The 27902-nt window shown below is 46.9% G+C and overlaps 1 protein-coding gene across 1 annotated transcript in view; it reads right to left on the bottom strand.

Moving 5' to 3' along the window:
• Positions 1-27902, bottom strand: part of MGAT4B (alpha-1,3-mannosyl-glycoprotein 4-beta-N-acetylglucosaminyltransferase B) — a 1389535-nt gene that overhangs the window by 295426 nt on the left and 1066207 nt on the right. Inside the window, exons 10-11 of the mRNA XM_086931341.1 lie at positions 17838-17945; positions 17527-17720 (exon numbers count right to left, since the gene is read on the bottom strand). Of these exons, the coding sequence (XP_086787467.1) occupies positions 17527-17720; positions 17838-17945 (302 nt within the window). The remainder of the gene's footprint in view (positions 1-17526; positions 17721-17837; positions 17946-27902) is intronic.

Raw genomic sequence — 27902 nt, 5'->3', positions numbered from 1 at the left:
AGCGTAGAGTGCATTTAAAGAGAAAACACACTTTTTTATACATCCATTGGACCATTGTTCAAGACCGCATCCGTTTTGTTGTTGTTTTTTTAACAATAAACTGAGAAACAAGCTAGGCTTCCATCTAGCCTAGAGATGTACCTCTATTATGTGATATTTAGTTACTGCATTTTTTATTACCACTCACTCAAAGTGCTGCAGAATAATGTCTCCATGGGTGAACACGAGGCACGATCCTAACGGTGTTTTTTACTTCTCACATGGTTCCAGGTGACGGACACTTGCCGTCTTGGAACTCCCGCTGCCCATGAAGCAATACTTTAACGCTTCACGTGTAAGCAACGCTAGTACTAATTGCATAGTACAATCTATATAAACGCATGCGGCACCTCCAAAGCACTGCCGTATATTGGACGCTCACCTATAGGTATGCCTCGGCATGTTGTGTGTCTGCTGCGTGAATGGGTGTGATCGCTCTCCCCCTGCCTCCCCTCCCCCACAGTATGTTTACCACCAGCATACGATACAGATCGTTTTTGCACAAACCAGTTGATGAATAAAACAGTCTAGCCCAACACGTCACAAACGCGGTAAATACTGCCTGGGCACTACTGTCGTTTATCAGAGACAGACCACTGGTACGACCTGAACTTCAGGTTTTTTTACCACTACAGCTCTGGTGATTCCACTAAGCTCACCTATTCACTAAGTGTGTACCTTTGTATTGTCTTACCCGGTACAACCCAACCCTTTATATGTTTTTTCTTTACAGGTTTTTCCTGATTCAGGATAAAACACCACTTTTTTCACAAGACCATAATTTGTGGTCTTTATATTGGACGTGGGCTGGACGCGCCTTAGCGTGTGCGGACCACCCCGTTCAAACAACACGGTCCTGAAGAAAACCAATAGAATCTTTTTGAAATGGTTGAAACATGTAGACCTAAATTTTAAAACCACACATAGCACACTACGCTATTTTTATATATACCACACGTTTTGAGACACCACAGCCTTCCTAAATAGGCACTGGTGCCACACGATATTTTTAATAGGGACAAATCACTCAGGAATAAAGTCTTTGCAGTGAGCAGCTTTGTCCCTTTTTAACACACCTTTCACAATTTTTTCTCACATATAAAAAAACAAAGAACCCGCTCCACTGTAACCAGGTGTCGCAGCACACCCCATAGGCATTCGGCTTATGGGGTGGGACCCCGATGATGAAGCATGTCACCAACTAGGTTGGTGAGTGAGGGGTCTTCTCAAAAAGACATTTTTTTGTCTGGTTCAAGGTTGGGACACTTATTGCTAACCTAAGCCTTATGCTTTAGATACAGAGGAAATCCCTACACTGTATACCTTGCATCTAGGGGGTACTCCTCCATTGTTGTTAAAATCTTTACTAGGGGACCAGGAGTTCCCACTACACATAGCCTGTGTAATTTCCCTTACTCTCTCCTTTGATTTACACACTCAAATAAGTGTGCCTGAGACTGAACAAGACACCAATGAGTGGAACATAAATGTGTGCACATTCCCTAGCTGGCAAATTTTGCAAAGAGGGGACATATACATTTAATGGAAGGTGAATCATATGGTAGCCAACATCCTTACACTATGTATGTTGATTTGCAGGTATATCCCTGAGTGGCAAGTATTTGTTTTGTGCATGCTTTGAGTATTTTTGAATGTCATACACAAAAAATAACACGTAAGACGCATCATTGGGGGAGTGAAATTTTCGTACCCTCTCTGCCGAAAGCCCAGGACCTTTTTAGGATGGAGGCTGAAACATCTTGGAGTTTTAGGGTCATAGGTTAATCGCATCCTAATACCCTTCGTAGTGTTTATTTTTAACCTTCCCAACGACTCCACTAATAAAGAGATACCTTGGAAGTGGCTGAGGAATTTTATCTTTAAAGTTACGTCCACTATCCAACTATTTTCATAAGTGCTCCCTGGAATATGGTCAAGCCCACCCTGACCTTTAGGAGTCAGGGTGAACCTGATGATGAAGCATACCACTATTAGAGTGGGTGAGGGTTGTATAAAAGGTTTTTCTTTCCCTTCCCCACTCCAGTAAGAGTGGAGCCCAGGTGTTGCGTATTAAAGATTTTCCCTTTTTTGTTTGTGGAGATGCTTGAACTCCAAAAGAAATACTCTTTGGTTAGTAGTACTCCAGGGCGCTAAGAACCAAGAGTAATTGACCATTGTGCTGGCTTCAAAAGAAAATATAAGATTTCAATGCTTTCCAGAACTCTGCTTCATAATGGATGTCACAAAGTTTAAACGGGGGTGCTACCAAGCTTGAGAGGCATAAAAAGAGAAGGAATAGCCACCTCTCTTAGAGCGTTTGTTTCTGGGGATCATGTAGGGAGTGCATCAGCAGAATGAACAATATGAACTAATCGTACAAGTTACTTTGGTAATGATGTATCTGGTAGAGACTATTCTAGCCGCAGATTCCTTAACATAGAATTATCCCCAGGCCTGAGACAGGATCCGGAAAGATTTTTGGCACAGCACCCCTGTGCGCCGGGGCTGGGGGGGTTTGGGGGGGCCTGGGGGGGCAGCACCACGTGACTCCGCCGGGACGTCGTCAGCGTTCGTGACGTCCGCGAGGATACATAAGTCCCACCCTGGCGATCCTACGTCAGTTTTCTTCTGAGAACTTTTCCGCGCCACAACGCGGAGCCATTATAAACAAAAACTGTGAGAATACTGGAACAGTGTGCGAGAAAATTTGCTAAACACAAAGGGAAGAAACAAATGGTGAGGAACAGCACCCTCCAGAATAGTGCCAGGCACTATGGCACCAAAAGTCATGAAAGGAAAGAACAGAGCACAGCTACTGCAAAGCAAGCCTGCAAACAAATACAACAGCCTCCTTGGGGGCAGGAAGCATGTGAAAAACTGCACATCAGACAAAGTCTGCAACCACAGCCCAGAACGGAGAAGGGCACCAAGGCCAGAACGGAAGTGTAACGCCAATTCACCCCCAGACCACACCAGCAGGGAGAGACATCTCCTAAAAAGAGCTAAGGGTCGAGACCCAGCCAAGAGACCACAACTCCAAGGACTGCTGAGGAGTCAGAAGTGCAAACAACAAAAGGAAGAAAGGCCCGAGTAGACCGCACACTGGAGACCAGGGTACAAGGGCGCAGTAGCACCCATGAAATCATCATCCAATCACCAGAAAGAAATTAATTAAGCAAACAACAAGATGAGCATCCCCCTAGGGAGGAAGTAAGAAAGGGCACTCGCAAAAGACAACCACCCGGAGGCAGGTGAGTGCAGAAGACCAAACGAAGAGTCCTAGCAGAACGGGGAGGAAGGGATATGCGGCTAGAATCATCTCTACCAGATACATTGTTACCGAAGGTTAGTAACTCGTCCATCTGATAGAGACTAATAGCTGCAGATTCCTTAATGTAGCAAAGATACCCTAGCCATACCCAAGGGGGAGGAGGGTCTGCAGGAGGACCTCCCCAGCCTGGACGAACACAGGGTCTCAAAGGGGATGAGTCACAGGGACAGGGAGAATAACCCAGTCCCCTCAGGCAGAAGAGAACCTCACCATCTTGGGAGAACACAGGGACCCACAGGGGATGTGTGACGAAGACAAGAGAGGCAGCCCAGGCCCAACCAAGCAGGAGGAAGCAAGGACAAGGCAAAGGGAGGCCAGCACCCCAAGCCCAGTCAAGGTACCAAGGACCTCTGCCAGAAGCCCCAGAGTTACAGGCAACTGCAGAGGTGTACCAAGGAAGAAGAACCACCCCAAGATTCCAAGGAGAAGAGGTAAAGATGTGGGCAAAACCCTGCACCGGAAAACACAAACAGTGAAGAAGGCATCCAAACCTATCACAGCTTGAAGCCAACGGACAAGACAGAACGGCACCTCTATAAAGGCAGGCGTGAGGTAAAAAAGAAGCAGGAGCGCTGTCGGGTTGCCCCACAAGACTCACTTTTGCTTCTGAAGCGATTCCGCAGAGACGACAAGAGAAACCGCCCCTGTACCCACCTGACCCGTGCGGAGAGTGGCACCCAACAGGGATGAGATGGAACCAGGGAAGGGAGCCAAAAAGGAACAAAGAGGCTTTGGTGGTTGTGGAGCTGGGAAGGATCATGATATATCTGGGGAAACAAGAAAGATCCAATTAGGAAAAGACCACACCTCCCGCTTCGGGGCAGACCCCTAAACACATGCAGGAAGGATCACCTTTTCCACAAACTCACCAGGGCTCACGTAGATCTCGGAACCAAAGAAATCATGGATGCTCCAATGGAGAAAGGAAAACCAAGGCAAACGTCAGATCGCGGCAATAACCAACCAAGGTATAGCGCTCCTGCGCGGTGACAGTACAAACGATGTACAGCGCTCCTGCGCGGTAGAAACCAAAAAAGGAAAACCAAGGCAAACGTCAGTGGGTGGCAATAACCAACCAACGTATAGCGCTCCTGCGCGGTGACAATGCAAATAAAATTTAGCGCTCCAGCACGGTGATAGTACAAACAAAATATAGCGCTCCTGCGCAATATCAATGCAAACAATGAACAGCGCTCCTGCGCGGTAGAAACCAAGAAAGGAAAACCCAGGCAAACGATACCATGCGGCACAGCTGAACAGCGTTCGTGCGTGGTAGCGTATTGACACAGGAGACCAAGGGTAGCGCTTCAGCGCGGCACAGTACGGAAGGCAGGAGAGTAGTCCGTAGCTTCTCTGGGTTCTGAATGCTCTCAGGTGGATCAGGAAGTATCCGAAGCACGGAGCCGGCGGGAAACGCAGCGTTTTAGCGTCTCCCCCGGAAGTGCTTCGGCAGAGGAAGGCGGGTCAAGAAGGACTAAACCGGGACTTGACTTCCGCCCGGAATTGAGGATCCCGATACCTGCATGTGTCTGGCGGCTATTAGGGAACGGCAAGACGCCGCAACGTGACAACAGCACCCCCCCCCCACACCACACACCCCCGAAGTCAGAAAGGGGAAGCAGGGCGAGGGCTAAGTGGGTGACTCAGGTGGAAAGGACGGATCAGAACGGGAGCATGGCGTACATGGGACAGGGGTTCTCAGGATCGTTCATCGGGACCGTACCCCTTCCAGTCCACCAGGTAGTAGAGCTTCCCTTTGGTACGACCAGAACCAAAGATGGCCCTGACCTCGTACTCTACATGGTCCTCCACCACCACCGGGGAAGGAGGAGAGTGAATGGCGCTGCCGGGGTGGACCGCATGCAGAAGGGAAACATGGAAGACCGGATGTATCTTCATGTGTGGAGGGAGTGAGAGCTTTATAGCCACGGGGTTGACCACCTTTTCAATGACAAAAGGGCCCACAAAACGAGGCAACAGTTTCTTGGGGCCATGCACATTGAGGTGCCGAATGGAGAGCCACACTCTGTTGCCCTTGTGGTATTCGGGTTCCTTCTGCCTATGTGCGTCGGCGTGTGTTTTGTAGGAGTCCTTCGCTTTGGCCAGCTCGAACGGGGCTTGTTGAAAAGATTACACAGGGTACCATGATAAGCCCGCACCGTCGGTAATGGGCTGTCCAGGGGTTCCTCCCAAGCAGTTGTGCGGGGGTGTCGTTCTTGGAGGCAGAAGAAAGGGGACATGCCGATGGCTGAATGCATACTGTTGTTATATGCGTACTCAGCCATCCACAGCACGTCTGACCATGCCTTCTCAACCATACGCAATAAGCAGCGGCGGTACTGCTCCATGGTGTGGTTCGTTCTTTCAGCCTGCCCGTTCGTCCGTCTGGGGGTGGTACGCGGAGGAGAGGCGTACGTCCATTTCCAGTATCCTACATACTTCCTTCCAGAAGCGGGACATGAATTGCGACCCCCGGTCCGTTATCACTACCGAAGGGATGCCGTGGAGGCGAACCATGTTGTTCACGAAGACCAACGCCAGTTCGGCAGCCGTGGGTGTCTTCAACAAAGGCACGAAATGAGCCATCTTGGAGAGGTGGTCTACCACGGTGAGTACTGTGGTGTGGCAGGTCTTGGTAAGAGGGAGTTCCACCACGAAATCCATGGAAATGGTGAGCCACGGATATGGTGGTACTGGAATGGGACGCAGAAGGCCTGCAGGGGGTTCTGACTTATTCTTGACTTGCAGGCAAATGGCACAACTGGATACGTGGTTTCTCGTGTCAGTCTCCATAGTCGGCCACCAGAATCGTCTCTGTATCTGAGAGTCTTGTGGTACCCAGGATGGCTCGAGAGTACATGATCGTGCACATGCGTAATGCTTGTTGCTGACTAGCCGCCCTAGGCAGGTACAGCTTGTCTCCCCTGAACAGGAACCCGTTCACACGTGTCACTACCTTGGGTTCTTCTGCTAGGCCAACTGGATTGGTTGGGTTCACGTCCTTTTGCAGCCGAGTCATGAACACTGAGGACGCAATGATGCCCTGGAAGTGTTTTTCTGGTATGATGGAAACAGGCTCGGTAGTATCAGCGACGTCATCGGTTTCCTCTAGGCGTGAAAAGGCGTCCGCCTTGGCGTTCTCTTTTCCGGGTCGGAACGTAATTGTGAAGATGTACTCGTTAAAGAACAAGGTCCATCGAAGCTGTCGGGCTATAAGGGCACGTGCTGACCGTAGGAACTGGAGGTTCCTGTGGTCTGTGTAGATGGTTACGGTGTGTTTTGCGTCCTTCAGATAGTGGCGCCATTCTTCGAACGCCATCTTGATTGCCAGTAGCTCCCGGTCAGACACAGTGTAGTTGCGTTCAGCAGGTTGGAGCTTCTTGGAGTAGAAGGCCACAGGGTGTAGCTGTCCTGCATTGGCGTCTCTCTGTGACAACACGCCCCCCAATGCGTCCTGCGAGGCATCTGCCTCCACTATGAAAGGCAGCTTGGTGTCTGGGTGCACAAGAACAGGGGCTGTGGTGAACCGCCTTTTCAATTCCTGGAACGCGATGTCTGTTTCTGGTCCCAACAAAAGCGTTCTCCTTTGCGTAGCAAGCGTGTGATAGGAGGCACCATCCCGGAGAAGCCCGTGATGAACCGACGATAGTAGTTGGAAAACCCCAGGAATCTCTGGATCCCTTTCACGGACTCCGGAGTGGGCCACTGTAGGATGGCCTCCACTTTTTTGTTGTCCATCTGGATGCCAGCTGGAGTGATGATATGCCCCAGGAACTCAACAGCGGTAACGTGAAAAACACTCTTCTCCAACTTCACGTACAAAATATGTTTCCCCAACTGCTGGAGGACAGAACGTATGTGTTGGACGTGTTCCGTGATGGTCCGTGAATATATCAGTATATCGTCTATGCGGACAATACAGAAGACCTTGATGTATTCCCTTAACACCTCATCAATGAAGTACTGGAATGCTGCGGGGGCGTTGCAGATTCCGAAATGCATGACCTGATACTCGAAAAGACCGAACTTGGTCCGGAAGGCAGTCTTCCATTGGTCACCCTTCCGGACTCGTACTAGGTGGTAAGCTCCCTGTAGGTCCAGTTTTGTGTAGATGGAGGCGTTCTTTACCGAATCCAAGAGGTTGGAGATCAGCGGCAAAGGGTATCGGTTCTTCACCGTGATGGCGTTCATCGCCCTAAAGTCAATACAGGTCCTCAAATCGCCTTCCTTCTTCGACATGAAGAATAGGGGAGATGACACCGGAGACCTGGAATGGCGGATTAACCCGTTTGTCAGAAACTCACCCAGATAGGAGCGTAGGTGGACATTCTCCTTCTCCGTGAGGGAATAGATTCTACTGCATGGTAACGTGGAGCCGGGTATCAGGTCTATCCTGCAATCAAAGGAACGATGTGGTGGTAGGGTGTTGACTCCTTTCTTGTCGAACACATCCACCAAATCCAGATAGGCCTCTGGTACTTCTGCTTGGGTAACCATACCCATGCCCCGTAAGGGTAACGAGCGTGCTTGTATGGAACGAATACCGAGTGAGTTGTCGTCTGTGTAAAAGGTCCTGCAGGAACGTTCCGAATCCAAGGTTATTATTCTGGACACCCAATTGATCCGGGGATTGTGGTCAACTAACCATGGCAGACCCAATATGACCTTGAACTGGGGAGCGTCAATCACGTCGAAGCTGATGGACTCGGCGTGGCCATTCGTGAAGGTCATGCTCATGTCTTCGGTTTGACGCCAGATAAGGCCGGAAGTTAGGTCCGTTCCATCCACTGCCTTGACCGTTTCAGGTTGTGCCTTTGGCACCGTGTTCATGCCCAAGGCTTGTGAATAGCTAGTGTCAATAAAGTATCCAGTTGCACTGGAGTCCAGCAGGGCGGTTACCAGCCAAGTATTGCCTGTTTGATTCTGCAAGGTCACTTCCACTCCTACGTGGTTACTGCCGTCGAAGATTGCAGGGATCGCAGAGTTGCAGGAAGAAAAACCCAGAGGACGGACCCCTTTGTCTACTGTGTTGTCTCATTTCCTGTCTTGTCTCCTTTGTTGATGGGTAACACGAAAGGCCTTCTGCTCTGAGGGCGTGTAGGTTTCACCGGGCATTCCCTGACGAAATGCCAGCTTTTGCCACAATACAGGCACTGGTTCTGTTTCCTCCTCTTTTCTCTTTCCTTACTGTAAAGGGGTCCTCTGATGCCTCCTATCTGCATAGGTTCCTGGGTATCGCCTGGAGGAGTAGCTTCCTCTTTGCCTTTTTCCGAGCCCTTGTCCCCGAAAGACAGGAAGCAGTTGTCGCTGCCTTTCCCTTTTTCGGTTCTTCTTTCCTGTAGCCGGAAGTCCATCTTGACCACCAGATCTATGAAAGGGCCTATTTCGTCAGGCGGATTGGGCAGCTGTGATATGAGATCCTTTAGGTCATCACGCAAACGCCGATAGAACACTGACACCTTCTTGGATTCGGGCCAATGGGCCTCGATGACGAGCCTGCTGAACACAGTAATGTAATGGAGCAAGTCGTTTTTGCCTTGCTTTAGATTGAGTAGCTCGTTGTCTGCGGCTTGCACTAAGGTGTGACGGGCGAACATCCGCTGCATGGCTTCCTTAAACGTTGGTAGGTCAGTAAGCATGGGGTCATCATTTTCTACTAGCGAAATGGACCACTGGGCGGCGTCCCCACTCATATATGATAGTATAAATGCGACTTTCGAGGCGTCGTCGGGAGCGGCTGATGCCCTGGCCATGAAATGCAAATGGCACTGATGGAATAAGACGCCGTATTTGGAACTGTCGCCGTAGAAACGTTCAGGTGAAGCCAGCTGCACCGGGTGGGGTGTGACAACCTGTATAGCTGTGTCCTGATTGGTAGCAGTGGAGGACCAACCAAAAGTAAACGTAGGCGGTCTTAGCAACCCTTCTTGTCTGACTCTGGGGCTACGGGTGGTCCCCAAAGGGCTGGTGGTTGCGGCCGCCAACTGGCTCTGCATGGCCGTCATGTCATGGCGTAGTCTGAGGTTTTCTGCCTGCATGGCAGCCAGTAAGGCTGCTATGTCTTGCAGGGAGACCTCCGGGTCACCCATGTCGTCTGGGCGGAATGGTTTACTTGGGCTTCGGATTCTGTTGGGTTGCCCCACAAGACTCACCTTTGCTTGTGAAGCGATTCCGCAGAGACGACAAGAGCCACCGCCCCTGTACCCACCTGACCCGTGCGCAGAGTGGCGCCCAGCAGGGATGAGATGGAACCAGGGAAGGGAGCCAAAAAGGAACGAAGAGGCTTTGGTGGTTGTGGAGCTGGGAAGGATCGTGATATAGCTGGGGAAACAATTAAGACCCAATTAGGAAAAGACCACACCTCTAAACACATGCAGGAAGGATCACCTTCTCCACAAACTCACCAGGGCTCACGTAGATCCCGGAACCAAGGAAATCATGGAGAAAGGAAAACCAAGGCAAGCGCCAGAGCGCGGCAATAACCAACCAGGGTATAGTGCTCCTGCGCGGTGACTGCAAACAATGAACAGCGCTCCTGCGCGGTAGAAACCAATAAAGGAAAACCAAGCAAACCTCAGTGCGTGGCAATAACCAACCAAAGTATAGCGCTCCTGCGCGGTGACAGTGCAAACAAAATGTAACGCTCCAGCGCGGTGATAGTACAAACAAGTATAGTGCTCCAGTGCGGTGATAAAGCAAACAAAATATAACGCTCCTGCGCGGTAGAAACCAAGAAAGGAAAACCAAGACAAACGCTACCACGCGGCACCGCTGAACAGCGTTCGTGCACGGTAGCGTATCGACACAGGAGACCAAGGGTAGCGCTTCAGCGCGGCACAGTACGGAAGGCAGGAGAGTAGTCCGTAGCTTCTCTGGGTTCCGAATGCTCTCAGGTGGATCAGGAAGTATCCGAAGTACGGAGCCGGCGGGAAACGCAGCGTTTAAGCGTCTCGCCCGGAAGTGCTTCGGCAGAGGAAGGCGGGTCAAGAAGGACTAGACTGGGACTCGACTTCCGCCCCAAAGTGAGGATCCGATACCTGCATGTGTCTGGCGGCTATTCGGGAACGGCGAGACGCCGCAACGTGACAAGCGCAAGGGCCCAAGCTAAGGTCCCAGGCCGTAGACCAGAAGAGCAAGCGGGCGCAACTGGATGCTGACAAACGCCACAAAACCGAACACCCTGACCACGCCGGGCTCAAAACAAAAGCAAGGCCAGAGAAATCCCGAATGACTCCTAGAAGGAGACCGCTCCGGACAGAAACCGACCCACGAAAGAAAAGTGACCAGACGGAAGATAAGAGGAGAAACAAGTAGGACGGACCAAGCCGTCAACACAGGAAATTATCCCTCGTGGAAACACCAGACAGAGGACCAGGCCAAAACGGCGGACAAAAGGGCAAAAGCACCGTAGCACAACCCCGTAGATAGCAGAGCCACGCGCAGCTAAACACCAAGAAGCCGCACCAGCGGAATACAGCGACACGCTTCCAGCGTAAGACAGAGCTATACAATAGCTACAAGTACCCCACTTAGGGTAAGACACGTCTCAAAAGAAAGTATGGGAACCAATCTTAAGGAAAAAATCCTGCATCAAAGAACAAGAACATAAGACCTGTGGCAGAAACCACAGATGGCTTAGTAATCAGCCAAAAAGTATAATCTTAACAAAAAGAGGCTGAACCAGCAACCAAGCGAAGAGAGGGGCTGACCAAGGGACCCTGAAGGCACAGCAAATCACACAAAGTATAACGGTCCCTCCAAACACTAGCTTCTAGGAGCAGGTGGGATAACACCCCCCATCGAGTCCAGGAGGATCAACAAACCAGCCTACGGAGGAGGAGGGGGACGGAGCACCGCAAGAAGACGCTGAATGGCAGAGGCCGCATGAGTGTTAAAAAGAAGGACCCCATCAAAGGGCAGGTCAACCAGATGCTCCCTAATATTTTCAGGAAAAACAGCATCACGCAGCCAAGCATGGCGACGGAGAGCCACAGAAGTGGGCATAGCACGGCCGAAAGCATGGTCAACATCCAAGGCCGCACGAAGAATAAACGCGGCCAACTCCCTACCATCCAACACATGGTGGCGCAAATAAGCATGGGCACCCTCATGAGGGACATGAGAAAGAAGGGACTCCAGAGAATCCCACAGGCTGGAAGTAGCCCTAGCCAACACACACAGAGCGTTGAGCGCCCACAAGACAGAACTGGAAGAAGCGAAAACATTACGCCCCCATGAATCCAAATACCGGGCCTCCTAAGACGAAGGGAACAACACTACAGGCAAGGACGGAAAAGCTGTCCATAGAAGAGGAAACATCCTTAACAACGAAGTAAGTATGAATAACGAATAACCTGAACCACGAATCCCAAACAACGACCAAACACTTTACCACGAGTTCATTATCAACGAGCTTCATTAACAACGAATTCCTTTACAACAACTTACATCACTCATCTCTGTCCCCCCAACTCGGGAAGAAATAAGAACCATGCTTTTAAAAGGTGATTGAGGGTAAATCAGGGGTGTGGGGGGTTCCCCCCACAAAGACGCATGCAAGGAAAATGTTTAAATGGGTAGGTGGGGGGTCTCCCCCCACAAATACGAATAAAAAAATATATATATTTAGAAACATAACGTGATGATTAAATTCGTAATAGTTAATTTTTAAATACAGCTAAGGTTGTTGAAGAAATTGGTTTACATTTAATTTACCGGTTTATGTCAGGAGATGGCAGTGTTGCTTTGATTTCTCAATTGTAAATGCTTTCGATTTACGAACAGAATATGACCAGTGTGCTCGTTTTTGTAAACAGATCTTAACAAGTATTTTAGAAAAAAAATGGCATAAATTGAAAAAGTGTCATTAAATCAATTTTTTTCGTGGTTTAGGTAGTAGTGGTTTAAAATGTAGAGGTTAAGTAATGGTCGTTCGTTGTTCCCGAAGTCGTGGTTTAGGCAGTACAATCCCGTAGAAGAGAACCTTGAGTAGAAGGGTGGAAGGAAAGGCATACTGGGTCATGAGGAAAAGGACGGTGGTGATGCAGGAGCGGCTGAGGATCCGGATCACCCGTGGCAGGGCGCCCCCAAGCCCCCAGAAGGGAATTGTTGAGCGATGCTTCAAAAGGAAGGCACAGCTCCGTCCACCAGAGCCCTGGTGGAAAACTTCCAAAATGTCATCTGCAGGAAATGGGAGCGACAGGTTCACCCATTCGCAAAATGCCAGTGGCCGTTGAAATATCTCGAACAAAGGCAACACTGGCCTCTGTAGGGCGCAGCGGAGGAGAAAGTAATTCCTCCATGGGCGACGGCTGCAGACTGACCCGTTTGTCCCTAAGTCCAGGGGAAGCGGCCAGCCCCGGAATAGTGGGGGGGTCCACAGATGAGTGGGGAACCTGAGGGGCCGTAGTGGAAGGTGGACAAGGCAGCTGTGAGCAACGGAAAGAAGGGTTCGAGAATTAGGCCGTGGGGACGGTGAGGAGCCCTCCCTGGAGGATGCCGGTGATAAAGGCAACAATGCGGCACCATGTCTCCAGGGAAGAAGACACCAACAGATGATAGCCCTCTGGAGAGGAAGGAACCTCAGGAGACAAATCAAGAACCAGAAGCTGGCATGGCTCCGTGGAGTCCGCCTGATCGACGTTGATCGGCGCTGCAGTGGGCATTTGTGGCGCCGGGTCGACCTCTGCCACCACGTGCTCCCCAGGAGAATGGGGCGGGGTTGATGCCGGTACGACAAAGGAGCAGCGCCGAAAAGGCACCGGATTGGCTTCAGACGGGGCAGGGGTCCGCGTTGAGGACCGAGAGGGACTCGCGAAAGCACCCCAGGTCCCAGCCTCCATCCGTGACTCCGTCAGACCCGGGGAGGAAGGCTCCCGGTGCCGCAACTGCGCTGGCGAGGCAGCTGCCTGCTCAGAGGACCGAGCGGGACTCGGGGGCAAGCCCGGAATCACGGCGATCTCCTGCGACACCACAGGGAGCCCCGTAGAGATTTGCAGCGAGGCAGGGACGCCAGGCGCCAAAGAGGGGAGCCCCGAAGGACTACACTTCGACGACACCGCCCTCCTACGACCTGAAGCCGAAACCTTCAGCGCCGGGGCCAGAGACGCCAGCGACTCGGCAGAAGTCCCCACGAGAGGCAAGGGATCCGCGGACGTATCAGGAGTTGGAGGAGGGGCCAAAGAAGCCTGCAAAGCTGCAGCGTAGGCTGTCATTTGGGCCCTAGTCGCCCCAATGCCAGGAAAGGGCGGGAAGGAAGGCGGGGGCGCACGTCCCAAGGGGAACCAGCGCCCACCACTGAAGGAGGACAGGGCCTCGGACACCAGCTGAAGGACCTACCAGTCGGAGAGCAACGCCCTTGGGGCCGTGGTGAGGGACGATGTCGCAGACGGAACAAGCGGTTCCTGGCGTCCGAGGTAGGGGACGGACGCTGGGACGACACAGACCTTGGACAAGCGAGCCAACAGCAACTTCATCCGGCGCTCCCGCCGTGACTTAGGCTTAAGGTGCAGGCAGGCGTCGCAATCGGTCGAGACGTGGTGCTCGCCCAGGCACCACATGCAAATCGTGTGAGGGTCCGTCGCCGACATGGGACGTGCACAAGAGGTACACGTCTTGAAGCCCAAAGGCATTCGCACACTGTTCCACAACGCCAAATTGTGAAAAAGAAAAGAAGGCCTGAAAAGGCTGCCAGGACACAATCCGTATCCGCGTTGCATGCAGAAAAGAGAAAAAACTGACGTAGTCGCACCAGGGTGGGACTTATGTATCCTCGCTAACGTCACGAACGACATCAGGGCGGAGTCGCATGGTGCCGTCCCCCCAGCGCGGCAAGGATGCTGTGGCAAAAAGTTTTCTGGATCCAGTCTCACGCCTGGGGATAATTCTAGGCAAGTAGTCTCTATCAGATCCATAGATTAGGTACTGGGGATCCTGACTCGGAGAAGGCTCCATGAACCAACACCCAGGAATTAAGTAATATTTTCTTCTTAATTTTCAACCAATGCAATGCCATAAGGTGGACAGAGATGGATATCCAACGAGTTATTTTAAACAGCCTTGTTCTGAGCCACTTGAAAATGGCAACCTGGCATGCATAAATAGAGTACGTTGGCATTGTCCAGCCTTGAAGTAATCAAAGCATGCACCACAGTTTTCTGAGAATCATGTGGTATCAGAAAAACATATCTTGATAGCCCTCATTAATGCAAAACAAGAGCCCACCACAGCCGAAACTTGGGGCAGGAAAGAGAGTCATTGTTCGAACTTGACACACAAATTCATTCAGAGGGGGTGAATGCAACACATCTGGCCAACAGTTCCCCCACCACGAGGTAGGAGGGAAAAGAACAAGAGGATATTTTATCTTAGGAGAACAGCATTGAAGTAATTGGTCTGCAACCACTTCATCAATGCTCCCAGACACGGCTTAAAGGACTCCTAGCCTGCTTAAGAGCCATTCTCACATGAAAAAAAGGAGCGGAGTATCAACTGCATGAGATTATCTTGATACCAAAGGACTCAAACAATAATGCCAGTTGAGACATATATATATTAAATAAAGTTGGGCTCAGAGATGATCCCTGAGGTACTCCAACATTGACAGCCTGGGTAGCAGATGCATAAGGGCATCGAAACAGCCTGCCCAGTGTTTTCAAGGAAGGCATGATTCAACTCCAATGCCTGGCCTCCCATTCAAATATCTGAGAGGTGCTGCAGAAGGATGGTATGTGAGACGGTATCAAATGCCACCGAAATGTCGAATAAAATCAAGGTGGCACTTTTTTTCTTGGTCCAAAGTCAATTCAATGGAATCTGAACAGCTGGACACCTGGGAACCATCAGGCAAAGGCTTTGTAAAAGTGGGATCACTTTAGCTTGTTTCCAGATTAGCGGGAACTGTGGCATCGGAAGGGAAATATTAAAATGTTGATTGTACACAGAATTGATAACTTCTAATGCCTGCGCCAATAAAGAAAGAGCATAAGGGTCAGCTGGTGACCCTGACCCACACTCCACAATGTCCCTTTTTTACTCCTCAAGGGAGACTGACTCAAACTGACAAAGAGCACAAGTCATGGACAAAGCCCAATAGACCATAGAAGTCTCCACAGCAGATGGCATTATAAAAGGATGTAGATTAAGCTTCATTATTATGATTTTGTCTTCAAAACAATCCTCAAGCTTGGTACACCAAAGCAAGTAGACCGCAGTAAGATGCTCACATGCCCTATTGGTGGCGATTTAAAACATTTCTTGCGCACTATTGGATGCTGTGGATATTTTGTTCTCAAAATAGCTACTTTGTGCTACCGCACTTGCTGCATGATCTTTTTTTAAAGCCTCTTTACAAATTACCTCATCCGCAGGTAATTAACATCTCCTCCAAGCTCTTTCCAATTTATTACAGCATTTTTTCTCATCTACCAACGTGATAGTTAACCACAGTGCTAAGGGGCCACATTTATGGCTGGAGATATATTTTGGTGGGACTAGCTTGTCAACAGCTATCTACAGCCAGTGCCATTTTTAACTGCTGCCACATCCTTATTTATATCACCGACAAAACTCTGAATGGATTTGGAGAGAAGATTACCCAACTCAGGGTGCTTAATTTTATTCTAAGCAGGAGACACATAACATTGATAGCTTCTCTTTCATCACATGTTATTTGTGGTCCTGCTTCTTTATTGCTGAACATTTGTTTTCGATCTTCCTAGAAAACACATTTTAATTGTATTGCATCTTCCAAGGTATACATTTTAAATGAATGATAGACCGTCTTTCAAAATTTCTTTCTGTGACAGAGTGGTTTTATCTATTTTTGAGCTATGTTTGCTGTCTTCTTTTCTTTTAGCCACTTGAATATTCTCTGTAAAGCATTTTTATTGGCAGTAGACTCACTTAATCCATTCCTTAATCAACAGACCCCATCTTACATAACCCGGGGGTATCAATGACACAAACATTATTCGCTTACCTCCTACTTCAATCCCCACTTGATCGTTCTCTTGTCTTCATGCATCTGTGCTTTTTCAAACTCTATTCCATGATAAGTAAAGCCTAGGGGGGAAACTCAGTTGTCTCCAGCTAGAGCTCAAAGGGTGTGACAATATGGTGTTACCATAAGTACCAGAAGGGACCATCACATATATCTCACTTGTATCACTAGAACAAAATCAAGACCATAGAATTGACTTCCCTATAGGTGGGGGCTAATGGCTTCCTTTTTTTAACTTCCGGGATCTCCAAATTTTCTAATAGCTTCGAGGTTCGTTGTACCAGTAGAAGTTTGATAGGAGCTGGGATGCTGCCACTGACTGAACCAACTAATTATGCACAGAGGTGAAGGAATGAGAATAGTCTCCAGACCACTGGTACTGGGAACAGTTACACAATCTTGGGGTGTAGCAGGGAGGCAGCCATCATCTGTACATCTTTATCTTTATTTTTAAGTGGGGCTGGAATGGAATGAAACTTGGTGGAACAAGAATTACCAGTGGCATTCAGAATCTGGCATGCAAGCCGGAGAAAAGATTATCCTTTAACTCTCATTTTCTCTTCTCAGGAAAGCTCTTATCTGAAGATCTCTAAACGACAATGAAAGAAATCACAAGGACTCTAGTTTTAAAGTAAGGGGAAAGGTTAAATGAGTCAATCTGATGTTAGATCCCTAAACAGGAAAGCTAATAGGATCGACGATCAGAAGTGTGGTAGAAGAAACTGCAAGTATTGTGGCATTTAAAGAGGTATATAAACAGTTTAACAGATCCTAAGCTTAAAAAAACAAAGTAGAACACAGAAATAAAATAGGTCTCTAAACCAACCCAAAAACAGTACATATGCTATACACGGCAAGAAAAAAAGAATTAAAGTAAATTGGGTGTTCGCAGTCACCCATGCTGCGACTTCGAAAGAACTATGCAACCACTGCAGTAAAGTCCAGTCGCTTCAGACACACAATAGACTGGAGGGAATCAGGTATAACAGTAAATTGACAGGGATGGGCCTGGCAGTCCTTATAAGCAAATATTTATTTATAAACCTAAGTCTAAAAGATGCTGCTGCCACACATGCATGTACATGAAATCCTGTCAGAATTAATAATCTAATTTTCATTTGAACTTTGGCAAAATGACAAAGAAATTAGCACTGACCGTTCCACCTTCAGTGGTTTGAAAAAACGAAAGCGAACAAAGTCTCCAGCAGTTGGCGTGAATGCCCAAAAGAAGTCCTCACGCAGATAGGCTTTCTCCAACGTGAAGTGCTGGTATGTTTTGAGGCTAGTGCTGACCTCCGCAGGAGGGTTCACATGCTCTTTTCGCAGGGCTTGTTTCCCGAAGTCTTTATCCTTTTCACAGCAGAAAGAAGAAGAGTCAGTGATGTAGAAGGCAACAATTCATTGAAATCATGTTTAGCAAAGAAGATATTTCTGCTATTCTTACCCTACACGAAGCAGGGTACCTACTTTCAGTTTCTGTATCTTTCCTGCCAAGGAGGAATGCGTACCAACGTGCTGGAAAAGGGACGGCTTAAATCGGATTCTTAAATTGGCTTTCTGCCGGTCGCAATGTTTCTAGAAGAAAAAGCAGAGCTTAGTGAAATCTGTAATACAATATACATCAAAAATTAAAGCTGGAAGACTTCTAATAACAGTGCAACAACAAAAATGGAACAATGCCTACCCTTAAAAACATGAAAAGTAATTATTTTTTTCTTTAAGGAAAATTAGTTGCATTAAAAAATGCTTTATTTAAAAGCAATCACAGACATGGTGGTTTGCTGATTCAACAGGCCACATTCCCTGTGATGGCAGTGATTCCTAGTGGGTCGTCACAATTTGCGACCTACCTCATTAACATTCATGATAGGTTGAATAGCGACCCATTAGGAACTGGTAATTTGCAAACCAACTTATTAGTACATAGGTCGGTTCACAAATTATCACCCTTGTCGCAAAAATACTGGTCGCAAATTGTGACGTTTTTTGTGACCAGTTATTAGTACATCTGAGCCCAAGTTACTTACCTTCGCTAATGCTCTTTCTGGTAGAGCCTATCTAACCTTCTATTACTCATCTTTGAATTATTACCCAGGTGTCCGAATGGATGTGGAAACTTTTCAACAGTACCTCTGCATGCCGATAGGTGATGTCATTCAGCTCTTCACTGGCACCGCTCCGCTCCTGAAATGATGTGTGGAAGACTAAATAGGCGCCACTCCTGAGCGCTGTTGTCAGTTGCTATGGAGGCTGTCCGCACACCAAGATGCAGATCCCCAACAGCACATTGGCTTAGAACAGTGTGCAGATTCCTAGGTTTGGGATCTTATTAATGGGTAGAGGTAAATTCACAGAATGGGGACGATGGGAGATTCATTAAAGAATCTATGGTAGACAGTCTCTACCAGAAAGAGTGATACCAAAGGTAAGCAGCTTACTCTTCTGACAGAGACTTCTAACCACAGATTTCTCACCTTCTGAATAGATATCAGAATATTACCTAGAACGAGGTGGGTCTGTGAATTGGCTAAAACCAAGAAGTCCTGAAGGACTGAGTGGGCGATATGCCCTTCTCTGCAAACTTGGCTATCCAGAGAGTAGTGCTTCAAGAACACATGGAACCCACAAAGTCGTCTGGCCGACGACCAGGAGAGAAACTCCGGCTGACAATGCAGTAGAACAATTGTTACTTACCTGTAAACAGGTGGTTCTCCAGTATTGGTGTCTTTCATAGATTCACATGCTTGAATATTCCCCGTCGTCGAAGTGCGAGTCCCACGGTAAATAAAATAGCAATAACATACCAATAACATATGTATGTAAATACATAACACATGAAATAATACTAGAAAATACATAATAATTACTCAAAAACAATTCCTACATAGGAATACATGGTAGAGAGAGAAAACACTGGTAACATATTCCTGTCATTATGTTAGTCCAAACTACAGCCAATCAGTCGCCAGCACCCTTCCAGAACCTTCTCCTCAGGGCTCAGACCCTCAGATTTTCGTAGCACAAGAGTGACAAAAGAGTTGATGAGGAGAAGCGAGCCTCTGAGGGGAGGTGGGTGGGTCGCATGTGAATCTATGAAAGACACCAATACTGGAGAACCACCTGTTTACAGGTAAGCAACAATTGTTCTTTTCCAGTATTAGGGTGTCTTTCATAGATTCACATGCATGAATAGAATAGAGAGCAGTAACAGCCGAAGAGGCCCGATTGCTATGTAACAGCATGGAGAAACCAAAGAGACAATCATAATACAGTCATGTAAGTACTGATAGCAATCATATAAAACCATAGCGGAGGAGGGAAGACAGAGGCTCACCTTATTTGAAAAGATGACGAAGTACTGCCTGTCGGACCACTCGGACGCTACAGTGGAGCTCCACGCCTCCACGTAGCACCTGAGTGCCGTGCTGCTGCCCCTCCCCCACACGAGGTCCGCGATGGTGGAAGGCGTTTGTTTCCCGTAGCAGAGAGAAAGCGAGCGTCTTCGCAGGAGCGCTCCCAGAGGCTATTTTTTTTGACGCTCGAGTAAAACTGGTATCACCGTGAAGAGGCAGCGGATGGCAATTCTCCGGTGGTTTGCTTTTCTGATTAACGGCCTGATTGAAGCAGAGCAAGGCTGAGAGCACCACGCCGCTTTCTTGAGGCAGTGAATGGCGGCTTTATAGTGAACACTCTCTTCTGATAAAACGGCCTTGAGCATTCCGAGGGCAGTTTTGCATTTGTGAAAATACGGAAGGAGCAGAGGAGATACGGTGTGCTCTGTGTCAGCGGCTAGTAGTTGTTGGCCCTCCTACGAACACTTTAAAGGGAGCTATCGTTTTGGAAAAGAATAACAGTGGTGTGGTAGGGGATAGTAATTCCCCGGTGGCTTGCTTATCTGATAAACAGCCTGACTTGAATAGCGGAGCAAGGCTGAGAACACCACGCTGCTTTTTGAGGTAGTGAACGGTGGCATGCTAATTAACATGCTTTTCTGATAAACGGCCTGATTGAATAGCGGAGCAAGGCTGAGAACACCACGCTGCTTTTTGAGGAGGTGAACGGCGGCTCCCATTGAGCGCTCTGAGGGGGAGTTGCGCATTTAAAATACGAAGACTGTTAAAGACTGAAATACGGAAGGAGCAGAGGAGACACGTTGTGTTTTGTGTCCGCGGCCAGCAGTAGCTGGTCCTCCCTCAAAATACTTTAAAGGGAATTATTGTTTTGGAAGAGAACTTTGTCTATCGGAATTTTGTCAAAAAACAGAAGGAGCAGAGGAGCAATATTATCCTGGTGTATACAGGTGTGTACAAGAGTTTGTAAGTCCACTATAAAAAAATATATATATATATTCTTCGAAGGAATACAGAGGTCAATGGTCTTTTCGCTGAGCGATAAGGGGTAATCTGCCTGTACTTTATAAAAAACTTTGCAAAACTCTCAATATCTCTGCAATAACTCTTTGCGAGGAAAAGAGTGAAAGAAAAGGAGGGAAAAAAGAGGGGAGGATCTGGAACCCGTGAATAACTGAGCCACTGCTGGCATGGGGAAATTACTAAATGCACGCAAAGCTAAGCAACGCCGACAGCAGGCAAAAGAGGCTGAGGCTATGGCTAAATTAACAGATGGAGGCAATATAAAGGAGGTGGATTCAGCGCATTCATCGGAATGCTCAGAGACAGAGGATTTATTAACAGACGATCTAATTCATATGAGTTTGGGGGACAAAGTTGTCGAGCTCCATACTGGAGATAAATCCGATATTCTTGTACCTCCTCAGCCCCCCCCCCACCCCCCCCCCCCCCTCCGTCCAAACAATTTCCTCTGTTTGTAAAAAAAAACTCTACCTCTTGTGCCCAACAATGTGACCTCGGAAACCTTCTCAAATGTGGCAATAACTCAGAATCATTCAGTTTGTACAAGGGATTCAAGTTTGGCTGTCAGCACTTCTATTATCTCAGCTCCACCTGCACAATTTGGCTCCGCAGTATTCACTTCTGCTTCTGCATCTGCATCTGCATCTGATTTAAAGCAAATAACAGTTGATTCACTGGACTCTGTTGCTCTAGGAAAAGAGGATTTAATGAGTACAGTACCTCAATCTCCATCTATATCTGATAAAAATCTGGCTGCGGTGGTGGCAGGTCCTACAGCCCCTGTATTAGAGATGGATACGGAAACAGAAGGAGAGATGAAGATGTCAGTAAAAGACATGCTAAACGTAATATTAGATGAATTAAGAGAGATAAAGAGATCACAAAACGTGGAGTTGTCAGCAATCCATCAGAGGTTAGACAAAATCGAAGAGCTAGTGTCCACTTTTCCAGCTCGTCTGAGGCAGAGGAAAGGATTTCCTCTCTTGAGGATCAAATGGTTGCAGTAAAGAAAGAAACTGTAGACGTATCCAAAACATCTAGGGCCCTTGAGAATAAGTTGGATGATCTGGAGAATACAACAGAAGATCCAATCTTCGCATAGTGGGGGTCCCCGAGGAATTGAGGGGTCAGACATGCTTCAATGGGTTTCTACATTTCTCCAACAGGGGGTGATACCGGAACACAAAGGGGATTTAACTATCACCAGAGCTCATTGAGTTCCTGCACACCTCCCCTCGAACTCCACGCTACCTCGGACTATCCTCATCAGCTTTGCTGATGTTAGGGTTAAGGAGCAAATTCGATCTAGAGCAATTCGGCAGAGACAGTTTCCGGTGACTGCCACAGTGAAATGCCGGATTTTCTCCGATATGTCTGCAGCAGCAGCAAGACGTAGGAAAGAATTTGATAAAATCCTTCATCTTTTTAAAGCCCATGGTGCACAAGCAATGAATGCTCAGCAATCAAAACTTAGAATGCTCTTTAAAGGCAAATTCTATATGCTATCGGATGTTGAGGCAACACAGGAGTTATTACATGGGATTCAAAATGGTTAAATTCGGACATAAGACAGACTGCTTGCATGCGATATTCGGATTTTCTTTACAATCGTTTGTTTTCTCCACTTGATGTTTTATTTCGTACACTACTGGGGTGGGGGCAGGGCAGGAAGGTTGAAGGGGTGTATCATCACGACACCTCATATGGAAGGGAGAGGTTCCTGTGGTGAGCGTGGGAGGAGGGAGGTAGAGCGAGGAGGGTGCCACAGGTGAAAGAAGGGGGATGGTTAGGGGGAAAAAACAGTAAAAAAAAAAATGCAGTTCCTGGCAAAATTCTGTTTTCATTTTTACGTGGTTAGGTTTGCTGAAGATAAAAGTAGCTTTTGTGATGGATTCAGAACAGAGTGTAGTTCGTTTAAAAAAAAAGGGTATGACATGCAAAGAGGGAGTAATCATATTATTGAATTTAAGTAAACACTATTAGAATGGTTAAAAATGCCATAAAAATTGTTTCTTTTAACGTGAACGGTCTAAATAATAAAAAAAAATGCGGGCGATAGAGAAATGGGTCTTGACTGAAAGTCCGGCAGTTATTCTTTTACAAGAAACTCACATCCCTCTCTCAAAAGCGGATCATTTTTCTATGTTTAAAGGGTGGGCCTCGTATCGGGAGTTCTCTTTTTTTTCCAGAGTCACAGAGGGGAGTAGCACTTTTCATTAATAAGAATTTGGAGATAGAGATCTTGCAATCAAAGGCAGGGAGCCGGGGTCGATGGTGTTGGGCCACATGTAAATTCAAGAATAGGCCATCTCCCATCACATTTGTAAGCTTTTATGCTCCAGTAAACGACAATTCTGAAATTTATGAGGAAATGTTTCAGTCTCTTTTGATGGTTGGAGGAGATATTGTGATTGGGGAGGATTTTAATATACGTCTGGACCTGAATTTAGATTCTAGCACGGGTGGTAAAAAACAATTGAAACCTAAAGCATTTAAGACAATTTCGAATAACGGAAGGACTTTAGATCTTGTTGATCCTTGGCGTTCTATAAATCCTCATAAAAGAGAGTATACTTGCTGGTCGGGAAGACATAGGTCATTTTCTCGTATCGATTTTTTGCTGGTTTCCTCAAAATTTAAGAATTACTACCAACGAATTCTACATAACGGTTTTTCCGGCCATGCAATGTTAACGCTAGAATTGATGTTCGAGGAGAGTACAAACGTTGTAAAACGCTGGTTGTTTAATAAATCATACCTGTCTGATGTGACCTGGATGACCCTATTGAAAAATGAGATAAATGACTTTATTGAACGAAATATCGGGACTGCCCCTATCTATGTGGTATGGGACTCACTTAAGGCGTTCATCCGGGAGATTGCTATCGGAAGGGATGCGCGGGAGTCAGCTGCTTTTAGGGATACAAAGAATCTATTACAGCAGAATATCCAGGATTTGGTAGAACAAATGTATCATAATCCATCTGTTAGGCTACACACTCATCTAAATGCTGCAAAACGTGAACTGAGCTTACACTACTTTGAAAGAAGTGAGGAAATCTTCTGCAGACAAGCTCAAAAAATATACGAACACAGCAATTTCACGGGTACATTTTTGGCATGGCAGGTCAAAGAACAAGCGGCAGCGAATGTAATTCGGTCTCTTAAATCTCCAATAAATGATATTGATATCTCAGATGCAGCAGAGATAGGGCAGATTATGTTCTCTCATTACGAGAAAATGTATACTTCGCACCATATTACGGATCAAAACAGATGAAACAATTTTTTAGACAAGCATAATTTACCCACTCTTTCTTATATGGATCAGGTAGCAATGGCAACTTCGTTTTCGGAGGATGAATTAAAAGCTGTAGTTAAAAGTCTGCCACATGGTAAGGCAGGCGGACCAGACGGTTTCCCTGCAGAATTTTTTGTTATATTTTTTACCTCCCTATCTAAACTATTACTTTTATTATCCAATTCTATGCTGGAAGGTGGCTTAATTCCATCATCATTTCATGATGGGACTGTGGCCAGTTTCCTGAAAAAAGGGAAGGAAGCAAATGATCCTAACTCTTATAGACCCATCACTTTGTTGAACTCCGACTATAAAATCATTACTAAATTACTTTCAGTACGTTTTAATTATATATCTTCGCAACTGATTCATTCAGATCAAAATTGATTTATTACAGGTCGGCAACTCATCACCAACACTCACTATTTGGTTGAGGCCTTAGATTATATTGAAACATGCAAGGTGCCGGCTTTAGTTTTTCTTTTAGATGCAGAAAAGGCTTTTGATTTGGTGGTCTGGGATACACTTGTTTCTATTTTACAATTTTTTGGAATCCCATCACAAATTTCAACTTTAGTTAAAAATTTCTATCAAGGTGCAAAAGCCCATGTGCTTATTAATAAATTCATGGTGGGCTCAATTTCAGTGCAAAGAGGGACAAGGCAGGGTTGTCCATTGTCCCCTGTTCTCTTTGCCTTCTTCATAGAGCCTCTGGCGGTGGCAATACGGAAGTCTTTAGATATTCTACCACCTATGGCCTCTATGTATAAAATCAAATTATATGCAGATGATATAATGCTCCTTCTTAAACCTGAGATGCATTCGCAAGCACGGGCTCTGTTTTTGCAGAATTTGAAGCACTTGGAGGGTATCGAATCAACACACAGTATCTCTCGAGATTTTAACACCTAATGTCGAGTAAGGTACTGTTTATAAAAAAAATGTTTTATCAATCTGTAAAGAAGCCAAAATCCCTTCTCCATTATCCATACTCAAATCTCCTAAACTAGTCAGATATAAGGTTTTAAATTGTTTTTTTTTTTAAAACGAGACGCCATGCTGAAGAGATACTCACTTTCCCTCTTTAGCTTAAAAACTCCATTTAGTGAAGCTATTTTAGGCTTTGGTATAAAATGGGGCCAGAAATTATACAAAACTGGGTCAGATTGGGGTTTACAACACTATTGAATTTCGTGGAAAATGAAGCTTGGTTAACCCCTAATGAGATGCTTTCTCTAACTGGGGGAAATTTTCTTCTTATGGGTTCATATAATTTATTATATAAGGTTTTAGCTCAAACTGACTTAGCACAAATTAGTCAAGCTTCAGATTTAACCAATGATCTCTTTTGGTCCTCACTATTAATGAAACCAGGAAAATGGAGAAGAAGTCTAGCGCAGCGTAGAGAGGAGGACCTGAGTACCAAAGCAACTAAAAAATGGCAGAAACATGAGTCTCAACTTAACAGTCACTATGTGGAAAACCTTAAATAAGATCAATTTCTCGGTATTGAGAGGCGCTAAATGGAGGAGAATGTTGTTTTTTAGTAAATGGCTGCTATATTATACCCCCGCAGTTATTGCTAGAATTTTCAGTAACACGTCGTCCACCTGTTTTAGATGTTCTGGACCAGATTTGGCTAATTGGTCTCATATAGTAGCCTTCTGCCCCCGAATTGGGGCATTCTGGGAGGGCATTTTTTCTTTGCTTTCACTTCAAATGCATTGTACGATTATTAACTATGAAAGACTGATTATATTTGGTGTTGATCCAGAGCTTAATCTGGCTGAGTCACTGGCAAAACTGGTGTATATTATAGGAGCGGTGGCTAGATCACTGATTCTTAAGTATTGGAAGTCAGATGTAGTTCCATCTGTAGATGAATGGTATGAGAAAATGAAGTAAGGAAAAGTGCATTTATATATGCACAAAGGATTAGGGGACTGCACAAATTTGAAAGAATATGGGGGACCTATTTTGATTAAATTTCTATGTATGTTTTCAATGTGAAATTTCTCTTTTTAGGTTTTATTCTTTTTCGAGATGGTGTTATATTATATTATGTGTTCTTCAGCTTATCATTTTGTTTTTTGGATTTTCTGTAATGAATGTTATGAATAGATTGTCAAGAACTGAATAAAAACATTAAAAAAAAAAAAGTACTGCCTGTCCCACTGCTGTATCCGCCTCGTTGATGGCATCCAGGCAGTAGTGCTTCGTGAACGTGTGCCTGTTGGACCACGTGACTGCTCGGCAGATCTGATGAAGCGGCACACCAACAAACAGGGCGGTAGAGGATGACATCGCCCTGGTGGAATGAGCCCTCACTGAAGATTGTAGAGGCTTGCAGGACTACTGACGGCAGAAGACAATGGCTGAAGAAATCCAACGTGCAATAGTTGGTTTGGTAACAGGGCGCCCTTTACGCATGCGTCCGTAGGCAATGAACAGTTGATCAGACCTGCGAAAAGGGGCTGTCCTGTTGACGTAAAATGTAAGGCATCGTTTGATGTCCAAAGAGTGCAATCACTGCTCTGCCGGAGATTGAGGATCGGCAAGGAAAGTTTTTAAGAAAACAGGCTCCTTTAGATGGAAATCCGTAGGCACCTTTGGCAGGAAAGTCGGGTTGGTGAGAAGCACCACACAGTCAGGTTTGAATTGAAGAAAAGGAGGTTTAACTGTGAAAGCGTGAAGATCACTCACGCGACGAGATGATGTCAGAGCAAGGAGAAGGGCTACCTTCCAGGTCAGAAACTTTAAGTCTGCCCTATGGATAGGCTCGAATGGAGCCTTCATTAGTTGGGCTAAGACGACATTGAGATGCCAAGTGGGAGGAGGATGCCGAAGAGGTGGGAACTTCCGGAACAGTCCTTTAAAAAACTGACAAATAACTCTGGAAGATCAGAGAGAGGAGGAGCCATCCTGCCGGAAGCGAGAAATTGCCGCCAAGAAAACTCTCAAAGTAGCATGGGAAAGCCCGGATTGAGCCAGGTCCAAAAAGAACGGAAGTAGCTGCTCCGGAGTGGAATGGATAAGATGGACATTAGTAGCCACGCACCAATGGCAGAACCTCTTCCATTTGAGCTTGTAAGTCTTAATGGTAGACGGAGCTCTGGCCTGAGCAAGAATGTCTCTGCATTCCGGTGAGATATTTAAATGCGCAAATTCAAGGTGCTCAGGTTCCAGGCCGACAATTGTAGAGAGGAGGGATTCGGATGGCAAATCTGACCCTTGTCCATCGTGAGGAGGTCCGGTCGAGGATAAAGGAGGATGGGCTCGCACTGGGACAGAAGGAGCAACTCCGAGAACCACGCCTGTCGGGGCCATCTGGGGGCGATCAGGAGAATGTGGCAGGGCTGCCTCCGCATCTTCCACAGCACACGAGGCACCAACGGAATTTGATGAAAAAGCATAGGCGAATAGATCGCACCAATTCATCAAAAGGGCATTCCCACACGACCCGTGGTGGGGATGCCAATTTGCGTAAATGGGCATTTCCGGTTCTCCGGTGTTGCAAAGAGATCCAGAGACGGACGACCCCATCGTTCAAAAACAAGGTCGAGAGTTGGTTGAGGCAACTCCCACTCGTGGGTCGATGACGCGGACCTGCTGAGGGAATCCGCTAGAATGTTGGAGACGCCCGGCAGATGCACCGCCGCCAGGGTAACTCGATGACGGATTGCCCAATCCCAGATCGACTGAGCCAGCCGGGACAAGATTGGAGACCTGGTTCCGCCCTGCTTGTTGACATAGTGCATACTGGTGGTATTGTCCGTCTGAATGAGGACCGATTCCCCTTGAATCACAGGAAGGAACGACTTGAGTGCCAGAAAATTTGCCATCACCTCCAGGAGCGTT

The sequence above is a fragment of the Lissotriton vulgaris genome, chromosome 7 (assembly GCF_964263255.1).
Source record: "Lissotriton vulgaris chromosome 7, aLisVul1.2, whole genome shotgun sequence".
In the NCBI taxonomy this organism is placed as follows: domain Eukaryota; kingdom Metazoa; phylum Chordata; class Amphibia; order Caudata; family Salamandridae; genus Lissotriton; species Lissotriton vulgaris.
Note: the sequence above shows the minus strand (reverse complement) of the source record. Positions and strands in the feature narration are given on the sequence as shown.